The sequence below is a fragment of the Lissotriton helveticus genome, chromosome 1_1 (genome assembly GCF_964261635.1).
Source record: "Lissotriton helveticus chromosome 1_1, aLisHel1.1, whole genome shotgun sequence".
Taxonomy (NCBI): Eukaryota; Metazoa; Chordata; class Amphibia; order Caudata; family Salamandridae; genus Lissotriton; species Lissotriton helveticus.
The window spans coordinates 14,631,748-14,659,081 of NC_136057.1; the positions used below are offsets into that span (position 1 = coordinate 14,631,748).

At 49.4% G+C, this 27,334-nt stretch overlaps 1 protein-coding gene across 1 annotated transcript in view; it reads left to right on the plus strand.

Moving 5' to 3' along the window:
- The window catches only part of LOC144757290 (olfactory receptor 5V1-like), a 54,957-nt gene extending 41,489 nt beyond the window's left edge, over nt 1-13,468 (plus strand). Inside the window, exon 3 of the mRNA XM_078646371.1 lies at nt 13,457-13,468. Within this exon, the coding sequence (XP_078502497.1) occupies nt 13,457-13,468 (12 nt within the window). The remainder of the gene's footprint in view (nt 1-13,456) is intronic.
- The last annotated feature ends 13,866 nt before the right edge of the window (nt 13,469-27,334 follow it).

The window sequence follows — 27,334 nt, forward strand, 5'->3', positions numbered from 1 at the left end:
GTGTGTTGTGGCACCAGCTCTTTACCGTTCCAGGATATCCTTGGGGTGATGGTGAACTTTACAAATACTCTGTCACGGCCTCGCGGAATGGCCCAGCTACCCACCAGAAACATCCCTCATACTGCAAAGTCAAACCCTGGGCTTTAGGAACACGTGAGTGGAAGCACCATTTAGGGGCCAGAATTGGTAGAGTGTGAAAGGCACAGAAGGCTCGGATGGGATGCACGGATACACATCCCAGAAAGGGAAGCATGGTTAATATTACTGTGAAAGGGAAAGAATGGATGCAATGTTTGTCTGTAACCCCTTAGAGAGAGACCAAGGTGAGCACAGCAGGCTTGCAACTTGCTTGAAAGGGCATTAAGGTCAGTACAGTCTGCACCAAGTAAACAAAGGAGACGCATCAGGAATGACATCCAGCAATATCCAGGCTAAGCTTGAACTGAGCTCTAACAGTCAGATGTCGTAGCTGGCATACTCTAGAATTAAAAACTTACTTGAAGATAAACACATCTCATGCACTGGCATGCGACCACAGCAAATACATTTAAAGAGACATGTAATAAACAAGAATGTAACACTGGGTGTGAGTGTTTGATTGATTCAGATGCTCCGTCCATCACCACCCCCTTTTGTACCGCTTTTGGCCACCATAAGTGTGGCAGGGTATGCTCAGACGTGAGTCCCTTGCTCACTTTGCCACTGGATTCAAGCAAGCCGGGTTGAAGACGGCTGGAATGCCAGAAACCGGTCCTCGGAAGCTTGTTTCCGGTCCAGGGAAGACATGGCTTGGCAGTTCAGGCTGGACTGTTCTCATGAGGCACAGGGTCAGACTGATTTGCATATGGCCATGTCTGAACTGGGGTGGCAGAGTGGGCTAAAGAACGGTGATGGATTAAACCCAGATCTTTTGACTGGGTGTGAGTGTTTGATTGATTCAGATGCTCCGTCCATCACCATCCCCTTTTGAGCCTACAACAAAGGCACATGCAATAGAGAATACTGCAGTTTTCAATAGTAATGCCCTCAATGCAATGGGAAACATCTAGTTTTGCAATGTGGGCTACAGGGTGGAATGGGGTCAATGGATGGATAGGAGGGTCAGTGGCAGCCCAACAGAGGCAGAGGGCAAGGAGGCCAGGATAACATGGGAAAAGACTTGTGCAACAGTTAGAATTGGCCGCCTGAGATATTGGTTGTCCATAGTGATATGTTGGGCAACTCCGAATTCTTTTTGGATGGTTTTGAAAATGGTTTTAAGTTGGGCTATGAAGGTCCATGTGAGTGTCGCTGGGTTGAAAATTTACGTTCCGTCCAGGGGCACAAAGAGATGATTTGGCACAAGTTGATGAAGGAAGTCAGAGATGGGAGGATGGCCGGCCCTTTTCTTCACTGGCTGCTGCCTAATTTGATCATATCTCCTATCGGAATTGTTTCTAAGAAATAGCAGAGGGAATTCCAGATGATTCAGCATTTTTCCTGGCTAGAAGATCAGTTGATCAATGATTTTATCCCAGGGAGAGGACAAGGGTGCATTATGTTAAGGAGGACTCAGCTATTGCATTGCTAAGAAAGGTGGGTCATGGGCCTTGACGGTGAGATGTGATATTAAATCTGCTTTTTGATTGCTGCCAGTCCACCTAGACAACTCTAACTCATGGGGGATCCTGTTTGCAGGTTGCATAATTGTTGACAAGGCATTACAGATGGGCTGTGCAGTGTTTTGTTCTTTGTTCAAAGCCTTCCGCACAATTTTGCAGCAGTTTGTTCAAATGCTTACTGGTTCTGACACTATGATACATTACTTCAATGATTTTTTCATTGTGGGTGCCCCACAGTCTACATAGTGCAATGAGTTGTTGAAAAGGTTTCAGTAATTTTTACAGGATATACGTGCCCCTTTAGCCCCAGAGAAGTAATGCGGACAAGGGGAAGTTTTGACCTTCCTGGGTGTGGAGCTGGATTCTGTAATAATGGAGGTAAGGTTGCCCATGGAGAAAAAAGAGAAATTGTTGTGTTTGCTAAGTAAGGTGCTAGCTAAGGACAAGGAGAAAGTTAAGGAGATTTAGGTGTTGCTGGTGCATCTTAATTTTGCTTGCAGTGCTGTCAAGCAGGGTGCACTTTTTGAAGGAGGTTGGGATTGGCTCTGTCAGGGGGATCTCTCTTGCATCATAGTATGCAGTTGAAAGCAGGAGTGAAAATAAACAAGAGGACTAGTCAGACCTGTTTGAGAGAGTTCCATTGTGTCCTATTGGAGGGGAAGGGCAAAGAAGCAGAGTGGTCATTGGAGCTTTTCACGGATGCAGCAGGCGACTCTGGTTTTGGTGTGTTTTAGGGGCATTGGTGTGCGGAGGCATGGCCAGAGAATTGGAAAGGTGGGAGCCGCAGAAATGCATTTTTGGCATTCTTTCTATTGGTGGTGGCGGTCTGCCTGTGGGAACACACATTTTTCAACAAAAAAGTGTTCTTTCATGCGGCTAACAGGGCAGTGGTTAACATTGTTAACAGGCAGTCGTCAAGAGACCTGCAAGTTCTGAAGTTGTTGAGAGTTGTTGTGCTGGAGTGTCTGTGCTTGAAGGTCATGTTCAGAGCAGGGCACATTGATGTTGTAGAAAAAACATTGCAGATGCTTTCTCCTGGTCCCAGTGGCAGGGATTCTGTGGGCTAGTGCCTTGGGTGGACAAGAAGAGGACATCCATGGCGAGGCACTTATGGGCCATTGGAGAGAGCAGTTGATGCACCTAGTTCAGAGGTTCATTGTTGGACTCCACATGGCAAGCGTACAGTCAGGCATGGTTAGAATGTGTGGTGTCCGATGCTAAGAGGAAGAGAGTGGAGGATGGAGACAAATTGAACTGGTCCTATATGGTGAAGTTCAATAAGCTTTTGATTTAAAGAGGTTTGCCAGCGGTGAAAATTGCAGGTAAGCTGGCTGACTTGGCTTTTTTTGGCAAGCTGTATTCTAGTAACGAGTCATAGGCTGGTGAGTTGGGGAAGCAAATGTTGGAAGGCTGGGCCAGGGAACCAATTCGGAAGCCGGTGACTTTGCAGCTATTGAAAGGATTGGTGGACGTTCTTCTCTAGATTTGTAGAGGGGCATTGGATAGTCGGCTGTTTTTAGTGGTGATGGTCTGACTGTTCTTTGGGGCCTTTCGCATGGGGGAATTAATTGGGACGAAGAAGAGGAATGGCATCATTGGAGAAATGTGCGGGTGCTGCAATGGGAAGTGATGGTATGGTTTCTGCGATCTAAGACAGATCAAAAAGGTCAGGGTAAGTGTGTCAGTCTTCCGTCTTACCCAAATGAGAGTATTTGTCCACTGCAGTGGTAGCAGAAGTTCATGGAGGGGAGACCCCAGAAGGCTAAGTTTTTCAACATTCAACAGTGGGTAGACTGTTGCTATCTCAGGTCTCGGAGTGTTGAGGAAGGCTCTGTACGCCCTGAGTTTAAAGGGGGAATTTAGTGTGCACTCTTTCAGTATAGCAATGGCAGAGATGCATGGTTGGCAGGTGTACAATATTCAGAAAGTATGGAGGTGGAAGGCAGTCTTCTTGGATGTCACTAAAGCATTCGACTCGGTCGAATGGGACTACCTCTTAGGGATACTGTAGCGTATGGGGTTTCCTCCCGTATCCTTGCCATGGATAAGGCTGTTATATCAGCTACCAACAACAAGAGTATTAATTAATGGCTACCTGTCAGAGTCATTCCCAGTCTCCAGGGGCACACGGCAAGGATGCCCACTCTCACTATTATTATTTGCGCTCGCAATTGAACCTTTAGTGAGCAAATTGAGGCAACATCACCAAGACAAAGCTCTGCGATGCAATCTAAGACAAATACTTGTCTCCTTATATGCGGACGACATAACTTTATACTTTAGGCCCACACAAGAAAACCTGAACCCTCTCTTGCGGGAATTCATAGTGTTCGGCAAATTTTCAGGGATACACATAAATTGGGGAAGTAACAAATCTTCCCTTTGACTCCTGCAGCCGTAAGATTCCCCTTGGACTTCCCTCTGGAGTGATGTGATTCTGACTTCCAGTATCTGGGGATAGTCCTAGCTAGAGATAGGGAGGAGCTGATGCGCCTCAACTACGGTACCGCTATACATCGGATTACGGAAAATGTTACCCGGTGGATCTCCTTGCCACTGTCGTTAGTGGGGCGGGCAACATTGAATAAAATGGTGGTTCTGCCACAACTATTGTACCTTTTTTTAAATATCCCATTCCACCCCAGGTGGTATTTCTTCCAAAGGCTCAGGTCAGAAATGACAAGACTATTTTGGGGGGGTAAACATTCCCGTTTGCAATGGAAAGTTCTCACGCAACCATATGCTCAAGGGGGGTTTGATATGCCAGACTTCGAACTCTATTATATAAGTGCACAGGCCCATTGTGCGTTTTACTGGTTTCATTCCCCTAGATACATGCCACAGATTGCACCAGAACACTGGCTGGCAGACCCTATCCCATTGGATGGCATGCTGCACACGCCTCCTTGCACGCGAGCTATTGAGCCCACCACTACTACATGCGCGGTAGATGTATGGCGACGCATTCTGGCTCTTCTTCAATGCCCAATGATATACTTCGTCCACTCACCTATCATCCACGCAAGCCACTGCTGCGGGAAACAGGGTTCCTCAAAATAAGTGAATGTATCAAAGGTAACACATGGGGAATCTCTATCAAAATGGGAAATTTTGCACCTCTGAGATCCTTTTTCACGATATTCAGCCTACATTGCTAGACATTTTCTTCTATGTCCGACTTCGACAAGGTCTACGATCAATCACTCCTGAGTTCCCTCAGGAACCCCCAACATTCCCTCCCTTACACATGTTATTATGTGCCACATCGCCGGGACACTTGGTCTCTATACTTTACCGCACTATTCGCACACAACAAGCAGAACCTACCAGCTCTTCCCGTGCCAAGTGGACTCAGGAATTGGGATTTGACTTAACTGATGACCAATGGGAATACTGTAGCTTCCAAACTGAACAGATATCTGCCAGTTCTAGGCTTCGCATCACACACTATACATTTCTGCAAAGCCTCTATGACACTTCTGTTAAAATGTTCAGATTCAACCTTGAAGCAACGGATAACTGTGATAGATGTGATAGCCCAGGGGCTGATTTTTTACGTCTGGCATGGGAATGTCCTAGGGTGAGTGCATATTGCTCTCAGGTGTTCGAGGCTCTGCGCTGTATGGTTCCCAATGTTTTGGGATGCACGCCGTTACTAGCATTGTTAAGTTATACTAAACTCACACCAAAGTCTTGTCGCAAATTCCTTGCTATTGCTTTACTTTAGGCTAAGCGTAGAGTGGCTTGCAGATGGGGCAGGGGGGGCAAAATTTAAGGATTGGCTGGAGGACTTGATTTATTGCCAAAACCAGTTGACTTTACATGCTGAACTGTTACCCAGGACTTCAAAGCCTAAAAATATATGGAGCCCACCACAGAGCTACCTCTAGGCTGATTCAGCGGAATCCCAAACTGACGTGCTGGAGACTGTGGCGCAGTAGAGGCCCTTGCCCATCAGATTTATATCCCATGTGGGGCCTCAAGGTAGAACTTAAAAACTAATGGATGTGACGCGGTTCTGGTGAGTCCCCCGTGATGTGTATTGGGTCTTCTTATCCGAATGTGTTTGTGCTGAGGATGCTACTATACTATTGTCTTCCCAAATTGGAGCCTGTACTCAGCTCCTTTCCTGGTGTAATTATATTTGTTAGGGTTGGAACCTGAACTGCAGGGAGAACTGAGCGGTCCAGTTTGGATCGCTGTTTAGTTGGACTGCCTTTGTACTGTGTACTGTGTGCTCACCTTTTGTGGAACTGCCACTGACGCTATATTATATCAATGTATCTGCTGAATGGTATCGAGAACTTGCACTGTTTCATTTCTTGTACTATGGAAAAACAATAAAAAATTAGGTTAAAAAAAAAAGTAGGGAAGTGGAAGCCCGAGTGCTTCAAGCATTACATGAGATGAGGTCTGGCATGGTAGAGAGGGTTTGTAATGTTTCTCTTTTCTGTTGTGGGTGCATTGCAGGGCCTGAATGGGAGGACATCAAAGTTTCGATTTGAGGGCACTCCCTTCTAAATTGTGCCAAAAGGCAGGCCGACTCCAGAACGTTCGGCAAACAGTTGAGTTTTGATGATGTAAAAGTTCAGATGAAACGGTTTGGTAAGAGTGGCATGCGTTGGTGATAGCTACTTCCAAGGCTAAAATGTTAACGTAAAACGTTGAATTGTCCTGATGTGGTTGAGCTTCATTTCGTGGGAGAGTGACTCAGTGAAAATGAAGGGATTGGCTCTAACGAAAATGGGGGTTGGGAGCACACTGCCTTACAGTCCCAGCACAGTTCGCCCCTTTGCATCCTGGAAAATGCAGTACACAGATCAAACTTCCTTCAGTATTAGCTGGAGTTTTTCACCAAAGTTGGTGCAGACATTGCTGTATATCTCTAGACACGTGATTCTGGGTTGGCCCTAACGAAAGGTGCCAGGTGGATGTGGGCGGGGACAGCGATGGTGTGCATGTCCTTATTTCCATGGAGACGTTGCTGAGGCGCTATAGGCTTGGGGCGATCGACAGGGAGAGATAGAATGTAATTGCGACATAAATGTTTTGAGTATTTGTGATTGAGCATGATATCAGGTACACAGAGGTGCATTTTTTCAGGGACGATGGGTTCATTTATTGATTTGGGGATGGGTTTGTATTTACTGCAGCTGAGAAGGTTTTTCTGTGCTTGGGCAGCTGAACAGATTTAAAGTTATTTCAAGGATATTGTTCTGGTTAAGACACAATTGACAGATGCAGAGGGGAGAGAGGGGCACCTTGAAAGACAACAGGAAGACAAATGGTTGGAAGACACACAATTGTTTTGGCCAGGTGAAGTTTGAGTGAGGAGAGATTGAGTCCATGTTTGGCAGGGGTATTTGAAGAGTTCTTTAATAGAGGGAGAGGGGTGGATGGATAGTTGTTATAATATGTAGTGAGGCCAAGTTTGCAGAGTTTGTATGGCTAGATGCCAGGGTTTTTGCATAACTTGAGTCTGCACCTGCCTCTTTAAGTAGCTTTTCCACACTCACTGATAGCTCACGGGGTTTCATTGGTGGCAGTCCAGCCCAAGACATAAGTAAGTGGCAGCAAATATGCAGCAGTGTGCAAGCGAATAACAGACACAAAGGCTCATTTAACTAACAGTGACCTAACAAGATAACTACTGGCGAAAGACTGATGGCGCTGAATGAAACTGAGTAACAAAACCAACTAACTGGGCACTTACAAAAGACTATATGATCATGGGTTACTAAACCAGAGAAAATCACAACTTGGTGAATAAACCAATGACTGAATTCACCAAAATAACTAAGTCCAGTTGGTAAAGACCAGATTAAGAGTGTCTTGCATCATCATCCTTGCTGACAATTGATGACTGTTTCTAGTCAGCAAGGCAATGTCCCAAAGGCACAGCAGCGTCTTTCCCCACATCAGAGCAACACGTTAAGGTGCCTTGCTCACAGCCTCAGTGCCCTGAAACCTACCAGTGTCCTGGCAGGAAACCAAGGAAACAGACAGGTTAATGAAAACACAAACATGAGAGTGAGAGATGGGATAAAGTTGAATAGAGAGTGAGTATTTGCAAATTTTTATGAGTCTCCCCGTTCTCCAACATGAGGCACATGAGAACTCTTCAGTTGACTCTGCTAAGAATAGCGAACAAGGGAGTACGAGTACGACAATGCGTGAACAGCAAAAGGCCTGGTTTTCTTATTTTGTCTCATTCCCCCATACCCTTTAGTGTTCTGTCGGGTGACCTGGTTCTTAGGTGACTTCAGGGAATGCCTAGAGGTGTGGGAGGCCTAGCATCATGCATAGCCTTCGCTTGGCCGGATTTCACAGGTAAGTGCCTAAAAATACTGCCCTGACAGATTGCCTAGCCCGGGATGTCTACCAAGCCTGAGCGATTGACACCGACCACCTGTTAACCACCAGCTTCGAAGCCATCACTAGTTTGCAGCAATAAGTGCAAGAATCCAGGGCAGAGAAACACACATTATGGCGAGAATTAAGCTCAGTATGTAGGGAGGTAGCAGGACTCTCTCGGAAAGGGAAGACAGAAGTAGCCACAAAAGGGTGTTTGGGAATATAACAGTGGCCTTTACTCCTGGTGTTTACAGCTCCAGCAGGTCCTTGAATCACAGGAGCACGTGCTCAGCAGTCACTGCTAGCCCCATTCATATCATTTAACCTCCTCTTATTTAGTTGGTGACTCCAGAAAGGTTTTATGGGGATCCTCAGAAGTCTGTGATTTTAATCTTTTCTATGCAGGCAGCAGCATTCCCAGATGAGCAAGCTAAGACAGTTTTCATTCTGTCTACCCTTGGAGGGAATACCACAAGGTGGTGTATACCAAGCATAGAGAGAAATGACCCAATACTATACAACTACGCAGCATTCCGTAGAGAAAGTAAAAATGTATTCAACAGAAAAACCCATAGTCTCTCCTTAGACTTGAGCTAAAATATTTAAAACAGAGATCTCAGGATCTCCTCACGTACAAAAGAACCTTTGATCAGTTAGTGGTCAAAACAGAGTGGCCAGAGGAAAAGAGGGCTTCTCTTTTTTATCAAGGGCTAAGGGGAGAACCCAAGGACATATTGGTTCAGAGGCCAACTTCCCTGTCTCTAGTGAGGAGCTGATAGACCGTACAGTCCGGCTGGACCATAGGTTACTTGAACGAAAGAGAGACAAGCCTGATTGTAGTTTGCCGCAAGTACCGAGCAGAATAAGGGGGTAGTAACAGTAATGGTTCAGAGACAATGAAAAAAGACCCTAGATGGTAGAGCAAGTAGTAGAGTAGGCACAACACGACAACCGAGTATAGGTCAGGCGATAGTAGTGAATATAGTTGAGGAACAGGGAGTGTCAGAAAACTAGGAATCTCGACTTTGACTGAGGTCCCAAATTTGAGAGATGCTCCTTCCTAGACATCGGATATTCTAGCCATCACTCAGCTAAATACTGTGACCCATATCCACATTCAAATCATGTTAGCAAATGACATGGTATAGAAATAGCCGCCTTGCTGGTTTTCGTGGCTACTGCTAATTTAATAAGTCAATCCTACATCTGGGAATTAAGAATTCCATGTATTAAAAAAAGATGTTCCCGAAACTTACCATCTCGGCCTGTCTGATGTCACACTTGCCCTCTTGTTATGCAATTAGGCTCAGAACATTATGAAATGATTCACTTTGATTTACCTGAAGCTCCCAACTTTAAACTGACACTAAGGATGATCCTGCCCCTGCCTAACCTTGCAAATCCTATAGTTTATCGGTCGAGTTAAAGTCGTATACCTGTATACAGCACCACCGACAGGGAATGTGTGAACAAACTCAAGAAGAACTCTTACCTAGTTATTGTCCTATGGAAGCATTGAACTGCATGTTTATTGCATAGAAACTTAACCAACTTGATCTACAGACTTGAAAGATAAGGAAAGGGCTTAGGAATTACCACCTCACCAAGATTTTGATTGCAGCAATGAACTGGTCCATAAGCGGCGCTACCGTGCAGCAGGATATATGCACTGACTCAACCCAAGACCCAACTCTTAAGAAAGTACCTGGAAAATTATGCATCCTTCATTGTTATCAGCATCCCCACCTCTCTTCTTTGTTCCTCAGAAAGTAGAGGAGTTGCGAACCTGAGTCAATAAATGCCCAGAGTGGAGGAGACTTTCAAGGAGATTTGAGTGTCTTCAGTGTACCCATGTGAACGAACTGTTGTTGGGTGGACAGACAGAAGGAGAACCAATGTAAGTAATTAAAAATGTAAATCCTTTTTGATTGAATCTTCATGTTGTGGATGAGGGTGGAATTGGCAATGTATTGAAAGGTCATAAGAGGTTCAGCAATATTCAGAGGCCAGGGCAACCTTTAGCTGAGCATTATGAACAGTTTATAAGGCATCTGTCTTAGTGTTCCTGTGTGATCTGAAGCCATATTAGTTATTTTGAAGTTAAGTTATTTCCCATTGCACTTTGGGCCTCAGCCCCTTAAAGACTTTAAGATAATATCCAATTAAATAACTGGAATTCTCCAGAGCTTATGGCTACCCTTTTCTTGGAAAAAGACTGTTCCCATGAGGCACAGGGTCAGACTGATTTGCATATGGCCATGTCTGAACTGCAGTGGTGGAGTGAGCTAAAGAATGATGATGGATTAAACCCAGATCAGTTGACTAGGGGTGAATGTTTGATTTGCTCAAACGCTCCGTCCATCATCCCCTTTGGTATTGCTTTGTTCGCCCTAAGTTGGCAGGATATGCCCAGATGTGGGTCCCTTGCTCACTTTGCCACTGGAATCAAGATAGCCTAGCTGATGAGGGTTATGAACCCGAAACCGGTACCAGGATGCTTGTTTCCGGTCCAGGGCAGACATGGCTTGGCAGTTTGGGCTGGAGTGTTCCCATGAGGCACAGGGTCAGACTGATTTGCATAGTTCAAGTTCAAGTTCAAGTTCGGGCATTTATATAGCGCGCTACTCACCCAGAGGGTCTCAAGGCGCTGGGGGAAGGGGTTCATTATTTGTCGAATAGCCATGTTTTAAGTTCTTTTCTGAAGGAGATGTGGTTCTGAGTAAGGCGGAGGTGAGTGGGAAGTGAGTTCCAGGTCTTTGCAGCCAGGAAGGAGAAGGATCTGCCACCCATGGTGGATTTTCGGATGCGCGGGACTGCGGCGAGGGCTTGATTGGACGATCTAAGTTGGCGGGTGGGTTTGTAGAAGGACAGTCGAGTGTTGAGGCATTCGGGTCCTAGATTGTAGAGGGCTTTGTGTGCGTGGGTAAGAAGACGGAATGTAATTCTTTTATTGACGGGAAGCCAGTGGAGGTCTTTTAGGTGCCCGGTGATGTGATCTTGGCGAGGGATGTCCAATATGAGTCTCGCTGAAGCGTTTTGGATGCGTTGGAGTTTTTTCCTGTAATTTTGCTGTGATTCCGGAGTATAGTGTGTTACCATAATCCAGTCGACTCGTGACCAGTGCGTGGGTGACAGTCTTTCTTGTCTCGAGGGGGATCCAGCGGAAGATCTTTTTGAGAATGCGAAGTACGTTGAAGCAGGAGGATGAAACTGCCTTGACTTGTCTGGACATCGAGAGAGAGGAGTCTAGGATGAAGCCAAGGTTACGTGCATGGTCTGTGGGTGTGGGTGCTGTGCCCAGCGCGGAAGGCCACCAAGAGTCGTCCCAGGCAGATGGGGAAGATCCTAGGATGAGCACCTCCGTTTTGTCTGAGTTGAGTCTTAGGCGGCTATGTTTCATCCATTCGGCTACTTCTTTCATGCCTTCGTGAAGATTGGTTTTGGCGGTGTTAGGGTCTTTGGTGAGGGAAAGGATTAATTGGGTGTCGTCGGCGTAAGAGATGATGTTGAGGTTGTGTTGGCGCGCGATGGATGCGAGTGGGCTCATGTAAACGTTGAAGAGGGTGGGGCTGAGTGATGATCCTTGTGGTACTCCACAGATGACTTCAGTGGCCTCTGAGTTGAATGGGGGAAGTCGGACTCTCTGGGTTCTCCCAGCTAGGAACGAGATGATCCAGTCCAAGGCTTTTCCTTGTATGCCGATGTTCCTGAGGCGTTGTATAAGGGTGCTGTGGCAGACTGTGTCGAAAGCGGCGGAGAGGTCGAGTAGAATGAGGGCCGCTGTTTCTCCGTTATCCAGTAATGTTCGGATGTCGTCTGTTGCTGCAATGAGGGCGGTTTCGGTGCTGTGTTTTGCTCGAAATTCGGATTGAGATGGATCGAGGGAGTTGTTGGATTCAAGGAAGGCGGCGAGCTGGCTGTTGACGGCTTTCTCAATGACTTTGGCGTGGAAAGGGAGGAGGGATATGGGTCGGTAGCTTTTAAGTTCAGAGGGGTCTGCTGTGGGTTTCTTCAAAAGGGCGCTGAGTTTGACGTGTTTCCTGCTTTCTGGGAAGGTGGCAGAGTTGAACGAGCAGTTGATGACATCACGGAGATGGGGTGCGATGATGGAGTCAGCTTTGTTGAAGATGTGGTGGGGGCAGGGGTCGGTTGGCGAGCCAGAGAGGATTGAGTTCATTAGGCGGATGGTGTCTTCAGTGGTGATTGGGTTCCAGGCGCTAAGGTTGTTAGTTGGCGGAGTGGGATCTGCGGGGGGTGTGGAGGGTTGATCGCTGGGAGTATTCTCGAAGCTGTTGTGGATGTCAGCAATTTTATTGTAGAAGAAGGAGGATAACGCATCGCAGAGGTCTTGGGAGGGAGTGATGTCGTTAGATGCTGCGGTGGGGTTGGTGAATTCTTTGACGATGTTGAAAAGTTCTTTGCTGTTGTGAGTGTTGTTGTCGAGACGATCCTTGAATGCTGATTTCTTGGCGTATCGAATCAGTTGGTGGTGTTTGCGGGTGGCTGCTGTCATGGGTTCCTTGGCAATCCTTAGTTAAATCCCAGTAAAGGTTGTCCAATCCTAGAGAACTGAGCAACAGTGTTTAGTTATGTTATTTGTTTGGTGTTTACAATGCTTGTTAAACTTTATAGAGACATTGGAACACATCATGCTCCTTGTAGGTACCAATGGTTGTTTGGTTTCGAGGGTTTCTAGTGTATCACGCTTTGTTGAAGAACTCTCTCGGTCTCACGTTGGAACTGCCAAAAACTGCACACGTGAGTTATCCGAGCATACGCCCAAGGATTCAGCTATAAATACCGAGCAGCCCTCACAGAAACGCTTCGCTTCCTTGATTGCCTCACAGCGAGCGTTCCTGTTCCCCGAGCCCAGCTGCTTCAAGAACCTCTTCGTCCTCTGTCCTCCCGCTTCCCTCCCCTTCAACAGCCCAGCCCCGTCGGCACTCTTGCTCCTTCCCACCTCCTTACCTGATCCAGTGTCTTGGGAGCTTCCACGGGACCTTCATTTTTGCGGGCAGCCTTCAGCGTTGGAAGCGCTCAGCACTCCTCGGCATTTCCGGAGCGGTCCGTCGGCCTTCATCTTCCGACGCTTCCGGTGGTGTCACAGATCTTCCTTCTGACGATCTACAAAAGCAAGTAAGAGCTACCTGAAAAATCAAGCCTTGGCAAATGCAATCCACGTTTCATGACTTTATAAGAGATCACTAGCATCGGAGAGTGCTTTTCGTTTTAGGTTTTTATTTGATGAAAAGGAAAGACTTACTAAGATCTGCATCAAGAGTGAATTACCTCACAAATAAACATTGGCAAGAACAAGAACTTTTACAATACCAAAGACTTGTGGAATATTTGCTGAATGTTAGCAGTAAATACTTTGTATAGTGAAACTAATGATAGAGTTGCTAAATGTTAGTAGCAATACTTGGTATAGAGAAAAAACGCAGTGAAGAGAACCTGGTTGGTTTTTTTTGTGTTTCTCTTTTGTTTTCACTGTTTTACAGAATCCCTTCTGAGGAGACCTTCGGGTATTTGCCAGGTAGGCAAGAAGTTGTGCAACCCTTGTTAATTAAACACCTTCACTAACCCAGTTGACTAATATTTGTAAATGTTTAAGTCTATCAAAATAATTTGACATTAGTAATTCTTGAATTGCATTTAAAGGTTTGACCACAGTTCAGATCAACCCAGGCGAAGGAGTGTAGGAAAGGACTTCTTGATTTATTGGTATGTACTGTAATGTAATCCATTCTAAGTTAAAATGCAACAGAATTTAAACGTGTGTTCAAACTGATTATGGTACCTGTTCTCTAAGATACTACAAAAGAGGTCCTGAACACTCCAAGAGAAGCAGACGTGACACTGAGAGAGACTGAAGAAAGACTCCAGTGTTTTCTTGTTTGTCTTGTTTCTCGATCCACTTCCCCTTTCCCTTGTGGGTTAGCCAGCTCCGCAAGAGTCAACATCCTTGCGAACTGGTTGAGTCATAGGGGAGTTGGGAGCGTGCACCTTCAAGAAGGAAAAAACAGGAGCCTCGTGTGTGAACGTTGACAGCTGCCTTGAGGGTGGCCATGTTGTCGGTGGTTGGGCATTTTCTCCATGTTTTCTCCAGGGTGCGGCATAGTTTCTTGGATATTTTAAGGTCATCATTGAACCAGGGGGCCTTTTTGCTGGCTGATTTGATCTGGTGCTTTTTCAGGGGTGCTAATTCGTCAGCACTGTGGGTGATCCATTGTTTGAGATTGGTGGCCGCTTGGTTTGGGTCCAATGAGAGGGTGGGAGGGTTTTGGTTGAGTGATGTGAGTTGGTCGGAGGTGATTTTGTTCCAGTTTCTCCGAGGAATAGGATGTGGGCGGTTGTGGGTCAGGGTGGTTTTGTAGCTGAAGTGAACAAAGCTGTGGTCAGTCCAGTGTAGGGCTGTGGTGCGATCGAAGGAGATGTGCTTGCTAGTGGTGAAGATAGGGTCGAGCGTGTGTCTGGCTATATCGGTGGGGGTGTCAACAAGTTGTTTGAGTCCGAGATTGGCCAGGTTGTCCAGGAGGGTGGAGGTGTTGCTGTCGTGTTTGTTTTCAAGGTGGTAGTTGAGGTCTCCTAAAAGAATGTAGTTCTCGGAGGCGAGGGCATGTGGGCTGATGAAGTCAGTGATGTCATCGCTGAATTTAGTGCGGGTACCTGGAGGCCTGTAGATGAGGGTGCCCCTAAGTGTAGTCCTAGGGTTGGGGTGGATCTGAAAGTGGAGATGTTCGGCGGTTGCAAGATTATCGTCGGAGCTGGTCATGATTTTGATGGTGTTCCTATGGATGATGGCGATGCCACCTCCTGTTTGATTGGTGCGGTCTTTTCGGATAATCTTGTAGGCGTCCGGTATGGCTATGGCGATGTCGGGAGCTGATGATGTGTTCATCCATGTTTCTGTAAGGAAGGCGATGTCCGGTGTCGCAGTGTCGAGTAGGTCCCAGAGTTCAGTTGCGTGTCTGTGGACCGAGCGGGTGTTCAGCAGGATGTACTTCAGGCGATTAGAGTCGGAGCTGAGTATGGAGAAATTGGATTTGGTGAGGGTCCTGAAGCAGTTGAACTTGCAGGAGAGGCAGGCGAATGGGCCGTGGGTACGTCCTGGGGTGACTTTGCAGCATTGTGCTGTGCGTCCTGGGTTGAGGGCGAGGAGAGTAGCGGCATCGTATGTGACTCTGGTGGGTTGGGAGCGGCGAGGACCAGGGGGACAGGCGCTGGGCGCGGTCCAGGCGCAGACGGGCGTAGACGGGCTTACCTTTGGCGCACCTTCGGCGCGACTGGGGCGCGATCGCTGCGCGTAAACGCTGCGCGCGGGAGCATCAGTCATATATGGATGTTGGAGTGGGCGGGGGCGAGGGAGGGTCAGCTGGGAGGCGGGGCGGGCTGTGGGGGACGGGCTCTGAGGCACCACAACAATCAATAAGATAGCGGCAGAGAAACAACAACGAAACCGGAGGCAGGCACAGACAAACAGCAATGGCTCCACTCCACTCCAAAGCAGGCAATGCACACTCAACCCAGCGGCACAGATCGCGCAGCAGCTGCGAAAGCGCGACTTAAAACGCCGTAACAAATCACCCTAAAAGCTCTACAAAAGTCTTCAAGGCACTCGCACTACAGCGCTATGCTGTGAACGAGGCGGCAGTGATGCGGTTACAAATGGTGAAAGATCGCAGTGTACTATACCACACAGGAGCTGGGGGCGAAGGGAGCGACCGCCTTTAGCAAGCGTCGGGCCGGTCACAGCGCTTACAGGTATGGGAGCGGGCTATGTAGTCCGTGGGAGGGAGGGTCAGCTGGGAGGCGGGGCGGGCTGTGGGAGACGGGCTCTGAGGCACCACAACAATCAATAAGATGGCGGCAGAGAAACAACAACGAAACCGGAGGCAGGCACAGACAAACAGCAATGGCTCCACTCCACTCCAAAGCAGGCAATGCACACTCAACCCAGCGGCACAGATCGCGCATGGCCATGTCTGCAAGGGGGTGGTGGAGTGAGCTAAAGAATGATGATGGATTAAACCAGATCAGTTGAGCTCAAACGCTCCGTCCATCATCCCCTTTGGTATCGCTTTGTTTACCCTTTTCTTGGGCATTTCTCGGTCCATCCTAGCAGGCCCTGCACTGTTCCAACATGTGTCTTTGATGCTCAGTGCCCTGGAAACCTGCTGTTAGTTCAGCATCTGTATGTACTCTGGTTTTCACCCTGCGCCCTTCTAGGGCGTATTGTTGACCTTGACACCATGTCTGATGAGCCTCCACTAAGGGCAGGAGAGAACCTGCCAAGGCTATGTGGATCCAGAAGTCGCAGGCACCAGCCCCAACAGTCTGGACCCGAAGAGATCAGCTAAAATATTTAAATCTACAGTGCCCACACCTTCACTAAGTGGGTCAAATCAGGCCCACAGGGTTGCTTTTCATGGTGTGTCCACAACTTTCATTGCAGCAGAACCACTTCAGACTTTCAACTTTCCTGGTTGAATAATTATTAATTATTTCTCAGATTATTTTTACTAACACAGTGCTGGATCCTAGCTTCCTGAAAACAATTGAGTAAATACGTTTCAGTTAGAGGTATGATTTATAAAGAATATTATTGTATTTCAAAAAGTTGACAGAAACTTTTTCTCATAGAATCATCGGGCTCGATTCACAGAACTAACTTAAGACAAAATACTAAACTTACTACCATTTTGGTATTCACAGAAGGCACTTACTCATTTCGGTATTCATTAGGAGTCCTAACTTTACTATTCCTAAACTGAGAAAAATCCTAACTTTAAGACTTTCGGTATTCACAGAAGGCATTTAGGAGTCCTAAAGTTAGTGCGTACAGTGTGTATTGATTGATCGATTGGTCCGTTGCAGGGCCATTGGCACATCAATACCCTAGTACTTGTGGTTACTAGATGTCCCTCACGAGTCAAATGCAAATGCTTGATGAAAGGGTTTCAATGGTTTTGCTTTTGACTCGTGAGGGACATCTAGGGACGACCAGTGGAACTGCAGCTTGATGTAAGAATAATTTCAATGCTTTGCATTTGACTCGTGAGGGACATCTAGGGACGACCGGTGGAACTGCAGCTTGATGTAAGAATAATTTCAATGCTTTGCATTTGACTCGTGAGGGACATCTAGTAACAACTAGGTGAACTGCAGCTCTTTGTAGAATTATTTTGATATTGGATACTATAATATTCACTGCCCACTGCTAATCTCGACCCATAATGCTTTGCAGGGTCTTTGGTTGGGATTGTTTTTTTGCCAATGACTGTGCTTGGGGTGGTCCTAAAATTATGGGACCACCACTGAAACTCAACAAAATGTGCTTTTTGTTTATGCTCTTTATGTTCAAGTCATCTGCTTGGTGCTCCCCCTAGGTTAGGGGGACCTCAAAATCATCAGCTCTCTCATTGCCTAGTGATTTCATTGTAAAAGTTCATTTTTGTGATTTGGTGATATGCTGTTAAGCATGTAAAATTGCTTTTTCAAAGCATCTGAGGATGTTGTTCATTTAGCTGCTACGTGTGAGCGATGAGTCATTTTCTCTCTGAGTTTCCTTCTCTTTTTTAAACTCAAGAGCAGCCACATTGTGGTGGTGTCCCCAGAGAGCCATAGTTGTTGAATATTTATCCTATGCAAATAACAACCATTGACAAAACCAATCGTCCTGTCTTGTAGCAGATATGATGTTACTTGTATCATATATATGGATGCAATGACAGAACAGCAAAATACAAGTCAGGCAGCATATTATGCTAAGCACAGTGCGGCAGATTTACAACCCCCTTGCGCGTCTTTTATGCCGCCATTGCGTCACTTTTGTGTCGCAGTGGCGGCGCAAAAGATGCGCCATGGTGCGGGGTATTTACAACGTGATGCATCTGGGAGATGCGTCACGTTGTATAGCGGTGCCCCAGAAGGAGGCGTTCCTGCGCAGGGAGGGGCGTTCCTGTGCAGGAACGCCTTCTAAAAGTGGCTGAGTGAAATCTACAAGATTTCACTCAGTCACTTTGGGGCCCATGCTGCGTTAAAACTCTGCGACTGCTTGAAGCAGGCATAAGGATTGACGCAGCATTAACAAGATAGGGCCCCCCAGAGCATTGCTAGAGCTGCGTCGCGCTAGCGACGAAACTCCAGCAATGCGTCACTTTTACGGCACAGATGCGGGACGCATCTATGCCGTTTTTGCCCCATGGTGCGCCGCATTGTAAATGCGGCGCATCCATGGTAGCGGAGGCATTGCGCACAATAAGTGGCGCATCCCTGCTGATATGCAGGGATGCGCCACTTATTGTAAATATGCCCCCTTGTTTTAGCTTATGTGCAGTTAAGCCACACCCTTAATTATATTGGCCACGCCCCTTCGAGAGACCCCTCCAGTTTTTTTATTCCACTTAAAACCCAGGTTGAAGCAGTGAGACCCTCTTAGAGGTGTAATGGGAGTGATGCACTTGTACTGTAGTGAGTCACAGCAGTGCTTGGGTGTGATGTTCAGCAGAGGTTGCACCAGTGAGACCCTCTTAGAGGTGTAATGGGAGTGATGCACTGGTACTGTGGCGAGTTACATATGTGCTTGGGTGTGATGCTCAGCAGTGGTTGCACCAGTGAGACCGTCTTAGAGGTGCAATGGGAGTGATGCACTGGTACTGTAGTGAGTCACGGCAGTGCTTGCGTGTGATGATCAGCAGAGGTTGCACCAGTGAGACCCTCTTAGAGGTGCAATGGGAGTGATGCACTGGTACTGTTCTGAGTCACGGCAGTGCTTGGGTGTGATGCCCAGCAGCGGTTGCACCAGTGAGACCGTCTTAGAGGTGCAATGGGAGTGATGCACTGGTACTCTAGTGAATCACGGCAGTGCTTGAGTGTGATGCTCAGCAGCGGTTGCACCAGTGAGACCCTCTTAGATGTGCAATGGGAGTGATGCTCTGGTACTGTAGCGAGACACGGCAGTGCTTGGGTGTGATGATCAGCAGAGGTTGCACCAGTGAGACCCTCTTAGAGGTGCGAGTCACAGCAGTGCTTGGGTGTGATGCTCAGCAGACGTTGCACCAGTGAGACCCTCTTAGAGGTGCAATGGGAGTGATGCACTGGTACTGTAGTGAGTCACGCCAGTGCTTGGGTGTGATGCTCAGCAGAGGTTGCACCAGTGAGACCCTCTCACAGGTGCGAGTCACAGCAGTGCTTGCGTGTGATGCTCAGTAGAGGTTGCACCAGTGAGACTCTCTTAGAGGTGCGAGTCACAGCAGTGCTTGGGTGTGATGTTCAGCAGAGGTTGCACCAGTGAGACCCTCTTAGAGGTGCGAGTTACGTCAGTGCTTGCGTGTGATGCTCAGTAGAGGTTGCACCAGTGAGACTCTCTTAGAGGTGCGAGTCACAGCAGTGCTTGGGTGTGATGCTCAGCAGAGGTTGCACCAGTGAGACCCTCTTAGAGGTGCGAGTCACAGCAGTGCTTGGGTGTGATGCTCAGCAGACGTTGCACCAGTGAGACCCTCTTAGAGGTGCGAGTTACGGCAGTGCTTGCGTGTGATGCTCAGTAGAGGTTGCACCAGTGAGACTCTCTTAGAGGTGCGAGTCACAGCAGTGCTTGCGTGTGATGCTCAGTAGAGGTTGCACCAGTGAAACCCTCTTAGAGGTGCGAGTTACGGCAGTGCTTGGGTGTGATGCTCAGCAGAGGTTGCACCAGTGAGACCCTCTCACAGGTGCGAGTCACAGCAGTGCTTGCGTGTGATGCTCAGTAGAGGTTGCACCAGTGAGACTCTCTTAGAGGTGCGAGTCACAGCAGTGCTTGGGTCTGATGTTCACCAGAGGTTGCACCAGTGAGACCCTCTTAGAGGTGCGAGTTACGGCAGTGCTTGCGTGTGATGCTCAGTAGAGGTTGCACCAGTGAGACTCTCTTAGAGGTGCGAGTCACAGCAGTGCTTGGGTGTGATGTTCAGCAGAGGTTGCACCAGTGAGACCCTCTTAGAGGTGTAATGGGAGTGATGCACTGGTACTGTAGTGAGTCACGGCAGTGCTTGCGTGTGATGCTCAGTAGAGGTTGCACCAGTGAGACCCTCTTAAAGATGCAATGGGAGTGATGCTCTGGTACTGTTCTGAGTCACGGCAGTGCTTGGGTGTGATGCTCAGCAGCGGTTGCACCAGTGAGACCATCTTAAAGATGCAATGGGAGTGATGCACTGGTACTGTAGTGAGTCACGGCAGTGCTTGGGTGTGATGCTCAGCAGCGGTTGCACCAGTGAGACCGTCTTAGAGGTGCAATGGGAGTGATGCACTGGTACTCTAGTGAGTCACAGCAGTGCTTGGGTTTTATATGCATGAGCCAAGTTTATATGTTCATGGAAATGCACATTTTCACCTGAGGCCTGGTTCCCCTTGCCTTCTGAAGGGCTTACCTCTGCTGATTAACTATTCTACACTGATTCTACTATTCTACACTGGTGTATTACTGATTGAGGAGACATTTATCCTGGCATAAGGAGGTGTCTACTTCTTTGCAAAGTGTTTACCGAAAGGGTTACCTCTGATTGCTGAAATGTTGTACGTTTGCTTCATAGAAGGTTCTACACCTGCTTAAGGGAAGGTTTGTATTCCTGCATAAGGGGTTCCATTCCTGCCACAGGAGATGCTAAATGGAAGTCTACGGTTAACTCCTGAGTTGCTCATCTAATGAAATGGTCATGAGCGCATAATGCATGTTTAGTGCTGAGGAATGAGATGGTGAGTCTTACCTGCTGAAATGGTTATCCCTATTCATTGAAATAGTTATTCCCGACTAAGGAAATGTTAACTAACTGCCTACAGATTTATAATGACAGGATTGTTTGTCCCTGCCTAATGCCATGAATAGTGTGGCCTGATGACATGTTTAGTCTGCATGAAATTGCTACTCTTACTTAGTGCCGCATCTCCTGACTGCTTACAGTTACAGGAGGAACTGGTTATCACTGAGTGAGGAAACACTTATTCCCCTGAATAAAATGCTTTCCTGAAAGCCTACAGTTACCTACTGAAATGTTTAGTGCTAAGTTATGAAATGCTAATGCTTCTATGGAATGTTTATTGCGACATGCTATATTGATTATTGAACTGCTCCCTTTACCCCCCTCCGATGAAATGCTTTGATGAGTAATTGATACTGTGATTTTCCGCTCCTGAACCTTGATCTTAGATAAAAGTTTATCGTTTTAATCAAAACTCACTTGTGTGGTCTCAGTCATTGCGAGTGTGTTTATTGTCTCAGTGGTTGTGTGTGCTGTGTAGTGACTTAACACCTAAGCTTTCGCGTGCCTACCTGCTCGTGCCAGGCTACCCCCGGGGAACTGGTGACCCCAGTTCTTACATGCACTGTGGTGAGTCGCGGCGGTGCTTGGGTGTGATGCTCAGTAGAGGTTGCACCAGTGAGACCCTTTTAGAGGTGCAAAGGAAGTGATGTACTGGTACTGTAGTGAGTCACGGCAGTGCTTGGGTGAGATGCTCGGCACAGGTTGCACCAGTCAGACCCTCTTAGAGGTGCAAAGGGAGTGATGCACTGGTACTGTAGTGAGTCACGGCAGTGCTTGGGTGTGATGCTCAGCAGAGGTTGCACCAATGAGACCCTCTTAGAGGTGCGAGTCACAGCAGTGCTTGGCTGTGATGCTCAGTAGAGGTTGCACCAGTGAGACCCTCTTAGAGGTGCAATGGGAGTGATGCACTGGTACTGTAGTGAGTCAAAGCAGTGCTTGGGTGTGATGCTCAGCAGCGGTTGCACCAGTGAGACCGTCTTAGAGGTGCAATGGGAGTGATGCACTAGTACTGTAGTGAGTCACGGCAGTGTTTGGGTGTGATGCTCAGCAGAGGTTGCACCAGTGAGACCCTCTTAGAGGTGCAATGAGAGTGATGCACTGGTACTCTAGTGAGTCACAGCAGTGCTTGAGTGTGATGCTCAGCATAGGTTGCACCAGTGAGACCACCTTAGAGGTGCAATGAGAGTGATGCACTGGTACTGTGGCGAGTCACGTCAGTGCTTGAGTGTGATGCTGAGCAGAGGTTGCACCAGTGAGACCCTCTTAGAGGTGCAAAGGGAGTGATGCACTGGTACTGTAGTGAGTCACGGCAGTGCTTGGGTGTGATGCTCAGCAGAGGTTGCACCAGTGAGACCCTCTTAGAGGTGCAATGGGAGTGATGCACTGGTACTGTAGTGAGTCAAAGCAGTGCTTGGGTGTGATGCTCAGCAGAGGTTGCACCAGTGAGACCGTCTTAGAGGTGCAATGGGAGTGATGCACTGGTACTGTAGTGAGTCAAAGCAGTGCTTGGGTGTGATGCTCAGCAGCGGTTGCACCAGTGAGACCGTCTTAGAGGTGCAATGGGAGTGATGCACTAGTACTGTAGTGAGTCACGGCAGTGTTTGGGTGTGATGCTCAGCAGAGGTTGCACCAGTGAGACCCTCTTAGAGGTGCAATGAGAGTGATGCACTGGTACTGTAGTGAGTCACAGCAGTGCTTGAGTGTGATGCTCCAGAAAAGGGGGTGGTGATGAACAGAGTGTCTGAATTAAGCAGACCACTCTTACCCAGTCCAAAGATCAGGGCTTGATCCATCACCGTTATTTAGCTCACTGCCCCATCCCAGCTCAGAACTTGGCTATATGCAAATTAGTCTGTCCCTGGCCCAGTGCATCATGGGAACAGGGCAGACCAAACTACCAAGCCAATTCTTCACCAGAAAGGAGACAAGCTTCCGGGGACCGGTTTCTGGCATTTCAGCCTCGTCGGCCCGGCTTGCTTGAATCCTGATGGTGCAATGAGCAAGGGACTCACATCTGAGTATACCCTTCCACGCTTATGGTGGACAAAATGATTCAGAAAAGGGGGTGGTGATGAACAGAGTGTCTGAATTAAGCAGACCACTCTTACCCAGTCCAAAGATCAGGGCTTGATCCATCACCGAATCGTTGGTTGGGGCCTCTGTGCAGATGTGACCCAGTGAGATGGGGGCCTCTCTGTGCAGATGTGACCCAGTGAGGTGGGGCCTCTGTGCAGATGTGACCCAGTGAGATGGGGGCCTCTCTGTGCAGATGTGACCCAGTGAGATGGGGGCCTCTGTGCAGATGTGACCCAGTGAGATGGGGTCTCTCTGTGCAGATGTGACCCAGTGAGATGGGGCCTCTGTGCAGATGTGACCCAGTGAGATGGGGGCCTCTGTGCAGATGTGACCCAGTGAGATGGGGCCTCTGTGCAGATGTGACCCAGTGAGATGGGGCCTCTGTGCAGATGTGACCCGGTGAGATGGGGCCTCTCTGTGCAGATGTGACCCAGTGAGATGGGGCCTCTGTGCAGATGTGACCCAGTGAGATGGGTGCCTCTGTGCAGATGTGACCCAGTGAGATGGGGCCTCTGTGCAGATGTGACCCAGTGAGATGGGGCCTCTCTGTGCAGATGTGACCCAGTGAGATGGGGCCTCTGTGCAGATGTGACCCAGTGAGATGGGGCCTCTCTGTGCAGATGTGACCCAGTGAGATGGGTGCCTCTCTGTGCAGATGTGACCCGGTGAGATGGGGTCTCTCTGTGCAGATGTGACCCAGTGAGATGGGGTCTCTCTGTGCAGATGTGACCCAGTGAGATGGGCCTCTGTGCAGATGTGACCCAGTGAGATGGGGGCCTCTGTGCAGATGTGACCCGGTGAGATGGGGGCCTCTGTGCAGATGTGACCCAGTGAGATGGGCCTCTGTGCAGATGTGACCCAGTGAGATGGGCCTCTGTGCAGATGTGACCCAGTGAGATGGGCCTCTGTGCCGATGTGACCCAGTGAGATGGGCCTCTGTGCAGATGTGACCCAGTGAGATGGGGCTTCTGTGCAGATGTGACCCAGTGAGATGGGGCCTCTCTGTGCAGATGTGACCCGGTGAGATGGGGCCTCTGTGCAGATGTGACCCAGTGAGATGGGCCTCTGTGCAGATGTGACCCAGTGAGATGGGGCCTCTGTGCAGATGTGACCCAGTGAGATGGGGCCTCTGTGCAGATGTGACCCAGTGAGATGGGGGCCTCTCTGTGCAGATGTGACCCAGTGAGGTGGGGCCTCTGTGCAGATGTGACCCAGTGAGATGGGGGGCTCTCTGTGCAGATGTGACCCAGTGAGATGGGGGCCTCTGTGCAGATGTGACCCAGTGAGATGGGGTCTCTCTGTGCAGATGTGACCCAGTGAGATGGGGCCTCTGTGCAGATGTGACCCAGTGAGATGGGGGCCTCTGTGCAGATGTGACCCAGTGAGATGGGGCCTCTGTGCAGATGTGACCCAGTGAGATGGGGCCTCTGTGCAGATGTGACCCGGTGAGATGGGGCCTCTCTGTGCAGATGTGACCCAGTGAGATGGGGCCTCTGTGCAGATGTGACCCAGTGAGATGGGTGCCTCTGTGCAGATGTGACCCAGTGAGATGGGGCCTCTGTGCAGATGTGACCCAGTGAGATGGGGCCTCTCTGTGCAGATGTGACCCAGTGAGATGGGGCCTCTGTGCAGATGTGACCCAGTGAGATGGGGCCTCTCTGTGCAGATGTGACCCAGTGAGATGGGTGCCTCTCTGTGCAGATGTGACCCGGTGAGATGGGGTCTCTCTGTGCAGATGTGACCCAGTGAGATGGGGTCTCTCTGTGCAGATGTGACCCAGTGAGATGGGCCTCTGTGCAGATGTGACCCAGTGAGATGGGGGCCTCTGTGCAGATGTGACCCGGTGAGATGGGGGCCTCTGTGCAGATGTGACCCAGTGAGATGGGCCTCTGTGCAGATGTGACCCAGTGAGATGGGCCTCTGTGCAGATGTGACCCAGTGAGATGGGCCTCTGTGCCGATGTGACCCAGTGAGATGGGCCTCTGTGCAGATGTGACCCAGTGAGATGGGGCTTCTGTGCAGATGTGACCCAGTGAGATGGGGCCTCTCTGTGCAGATGTGACCCGGTGAGATGGGGCCTCTGTGCAGATGTGACCCAGTGAGATGGGCCTCTGTGCAGATGTGACCCAGTGAGATGGGCCTCTGTGCAGATGTGACCCAGTGAGATGGGGCCTCTGTGCAGATGTGGCCCAGTGAGATGGGGCCTCTCTGTGCAGGTGTGACCCAGTGAGATGGGGCCTCTGTGCAGATGTGACCCAGTGAGATGGGGGCCTCTGTGCAGATGTGACCCAGTGAGATGGGGCCTCTCTGTGCAGATGTGACCCAGTGAGATGGGGCCTCTGTGCAGATGTGACCCAGTGAGATGGGGGCCTCTGTGCAGATGTGACCCAGTGAGATGGGGCCTCTGTGCAGATGTGACCCAGTGAGATGGGGCCTCTCTGTGCAGATGTGACCCAGTGAGATGGGGTCTCTCTGTGCAGATGTGACCCAGTGAGATGGGGTCTCTCTGTGCAGATGTGACCCAGTGAGATGGGGCCTCTGTGCAGATGTGACCCAGTGAGATGGGGGCCTCTGTGCAGATGTGACCCAGTGAGATGGGGTCTCTCTGTGCAGATGTGACCCAGTGAGATGGGGTCTCTCTGTACAGATGTGACCCAGTGAGATGGGGCCTCTGTGCAGATGTGACCCAGTGAGATGGGGGCCTCTGTGCAGATGTGACCCAGTGAGATGGGGCCTCTGTGCAGATGTGACCCAGTGAGATGGGGTCTCTGTGCAGATGTGACCCAGTGAGATGGGGCCTCTCTGTGCAGATGTGACCCAGTGAGATGGGGCCTCTGTGCAGATGTGACCCAGTGAGATGGGGGCCTCTCTGTGCAGATGTGACCCAGTGAGATGGGGGCCTCTCTGTGCAGATGTGACCCAGTGAGATGGGGCCTCTCTGTGCAGATGTGACCCAGTGAGATGGGGGCCTCTGTGCAGATGTGACCCAGTGAGATGGGGTCTCTCTGTGCAGATGTGACCCAGTGAGATGGGGCCTCTGTGCAGATGTGACCCAGTGAGATGGGGGCCTCTGTGCAGATGTGACCCAGTGAGATGGGGCCTCTGTGCAGATGTGACCCAGTGAGATGGGGCCTCTGTGCAGATGTGACCCGGTGAGATGGGGCCTCTCTGTGCAGATGTGACCCAGTGAGATGGGGCCTCTGTGCAGATGTGACCCAGTGAGATGGGTGCCTCTGTGCAGATGTGACCCAGTGAGATGGGGCCTCTGTGCAGATGTGACCCAGTGAGATGGGGCCTCTCTGTGCAGATGTGACCCAGTGAGATGGGGCCTCTGTGCAGATGTGACCCAGTGAGATGGGGCCTCTCTGTGCAGATGTGACCCAGTGAGATGGGTGCCTCTCTGTGCAGATGTGACCCGGTGAGATGGGGTCTCTCTGTGCAGATGTGACCCAGTGAGATGGGGTCTCTCTGTGCAGATGTGACCCAGTGAGATGGGCCTCTGTGCAGATGTGACCCAGTGAGATGGGGGCCTCTGTGCAGATGTGACCCGGTGAGATGGGGGCCTCTGTGCAGATGTGACCCAGTGAGATGGGGCCTCTGGGCAGATGTGACCCAGTGAGATGGGGCCTCTGTGCAGATGGGACCCAGTGAGATGTGGCCTCTGTGCAGATGTGAGCTAGTGAGATGTGGCCCTTTCTGCCCAGGTTCAGCACCCCTCATGCCACCGCCGTACACAGGTGACTTCTGGTGCCAGGAGTCCCTGGCACCGTCGGAGGGTTGGGTTTACTGTGAGCCCTGGCATCTGTCTGCAGCGCGTGACCCGGGCACACCCCGGTGCCCTGCAGCTGCTGCTGGCACCGGAGGCGTGTGTGTACCTACTGGGCACGGGGCACGTCCCTGGCACTGCCAGCCGTGCCCCATGAACGTCTGCGTCTACGTCAGACATCCCATAATGTCACGCTGGCTGCTGAGAGATGAAAGGCTGCTTCCTGGTTCAGAGACAGGGAGGTGTGCCACACGCATGCTCGCACACACGCACAGATGAATGCACACACACAAACCTATAGAATACGAAGGACCGCTCACAGCAGGCACGTGCACACACGCACACATGCATGCATGCACACACTGACGGACACACGCACACAAACACCCAGAAGAACGCTAACAAGCAGACACGTGCACACACGCACACACACACGCACATGAGCACAGATGAATGCACACACACACACCTATAGAATACGAAGGACCGCTCACAGCAGGCACGTGCACACACGCACACTTGCATTCATGCACACACTGACGGACACACGCACACAAACACCCAGAAGAACGCTCACAAGCAGACACGTGCACACACGCACACACACACGCACATGAGCACAGATGAATGCACACACACACACCTATAGAATACGAAGGACCGCTCACAGCAGGCACGTGCACACACGCACACATGCATGCATGCACACACTGACGGACACACGTACACAAACACCCAGAAGA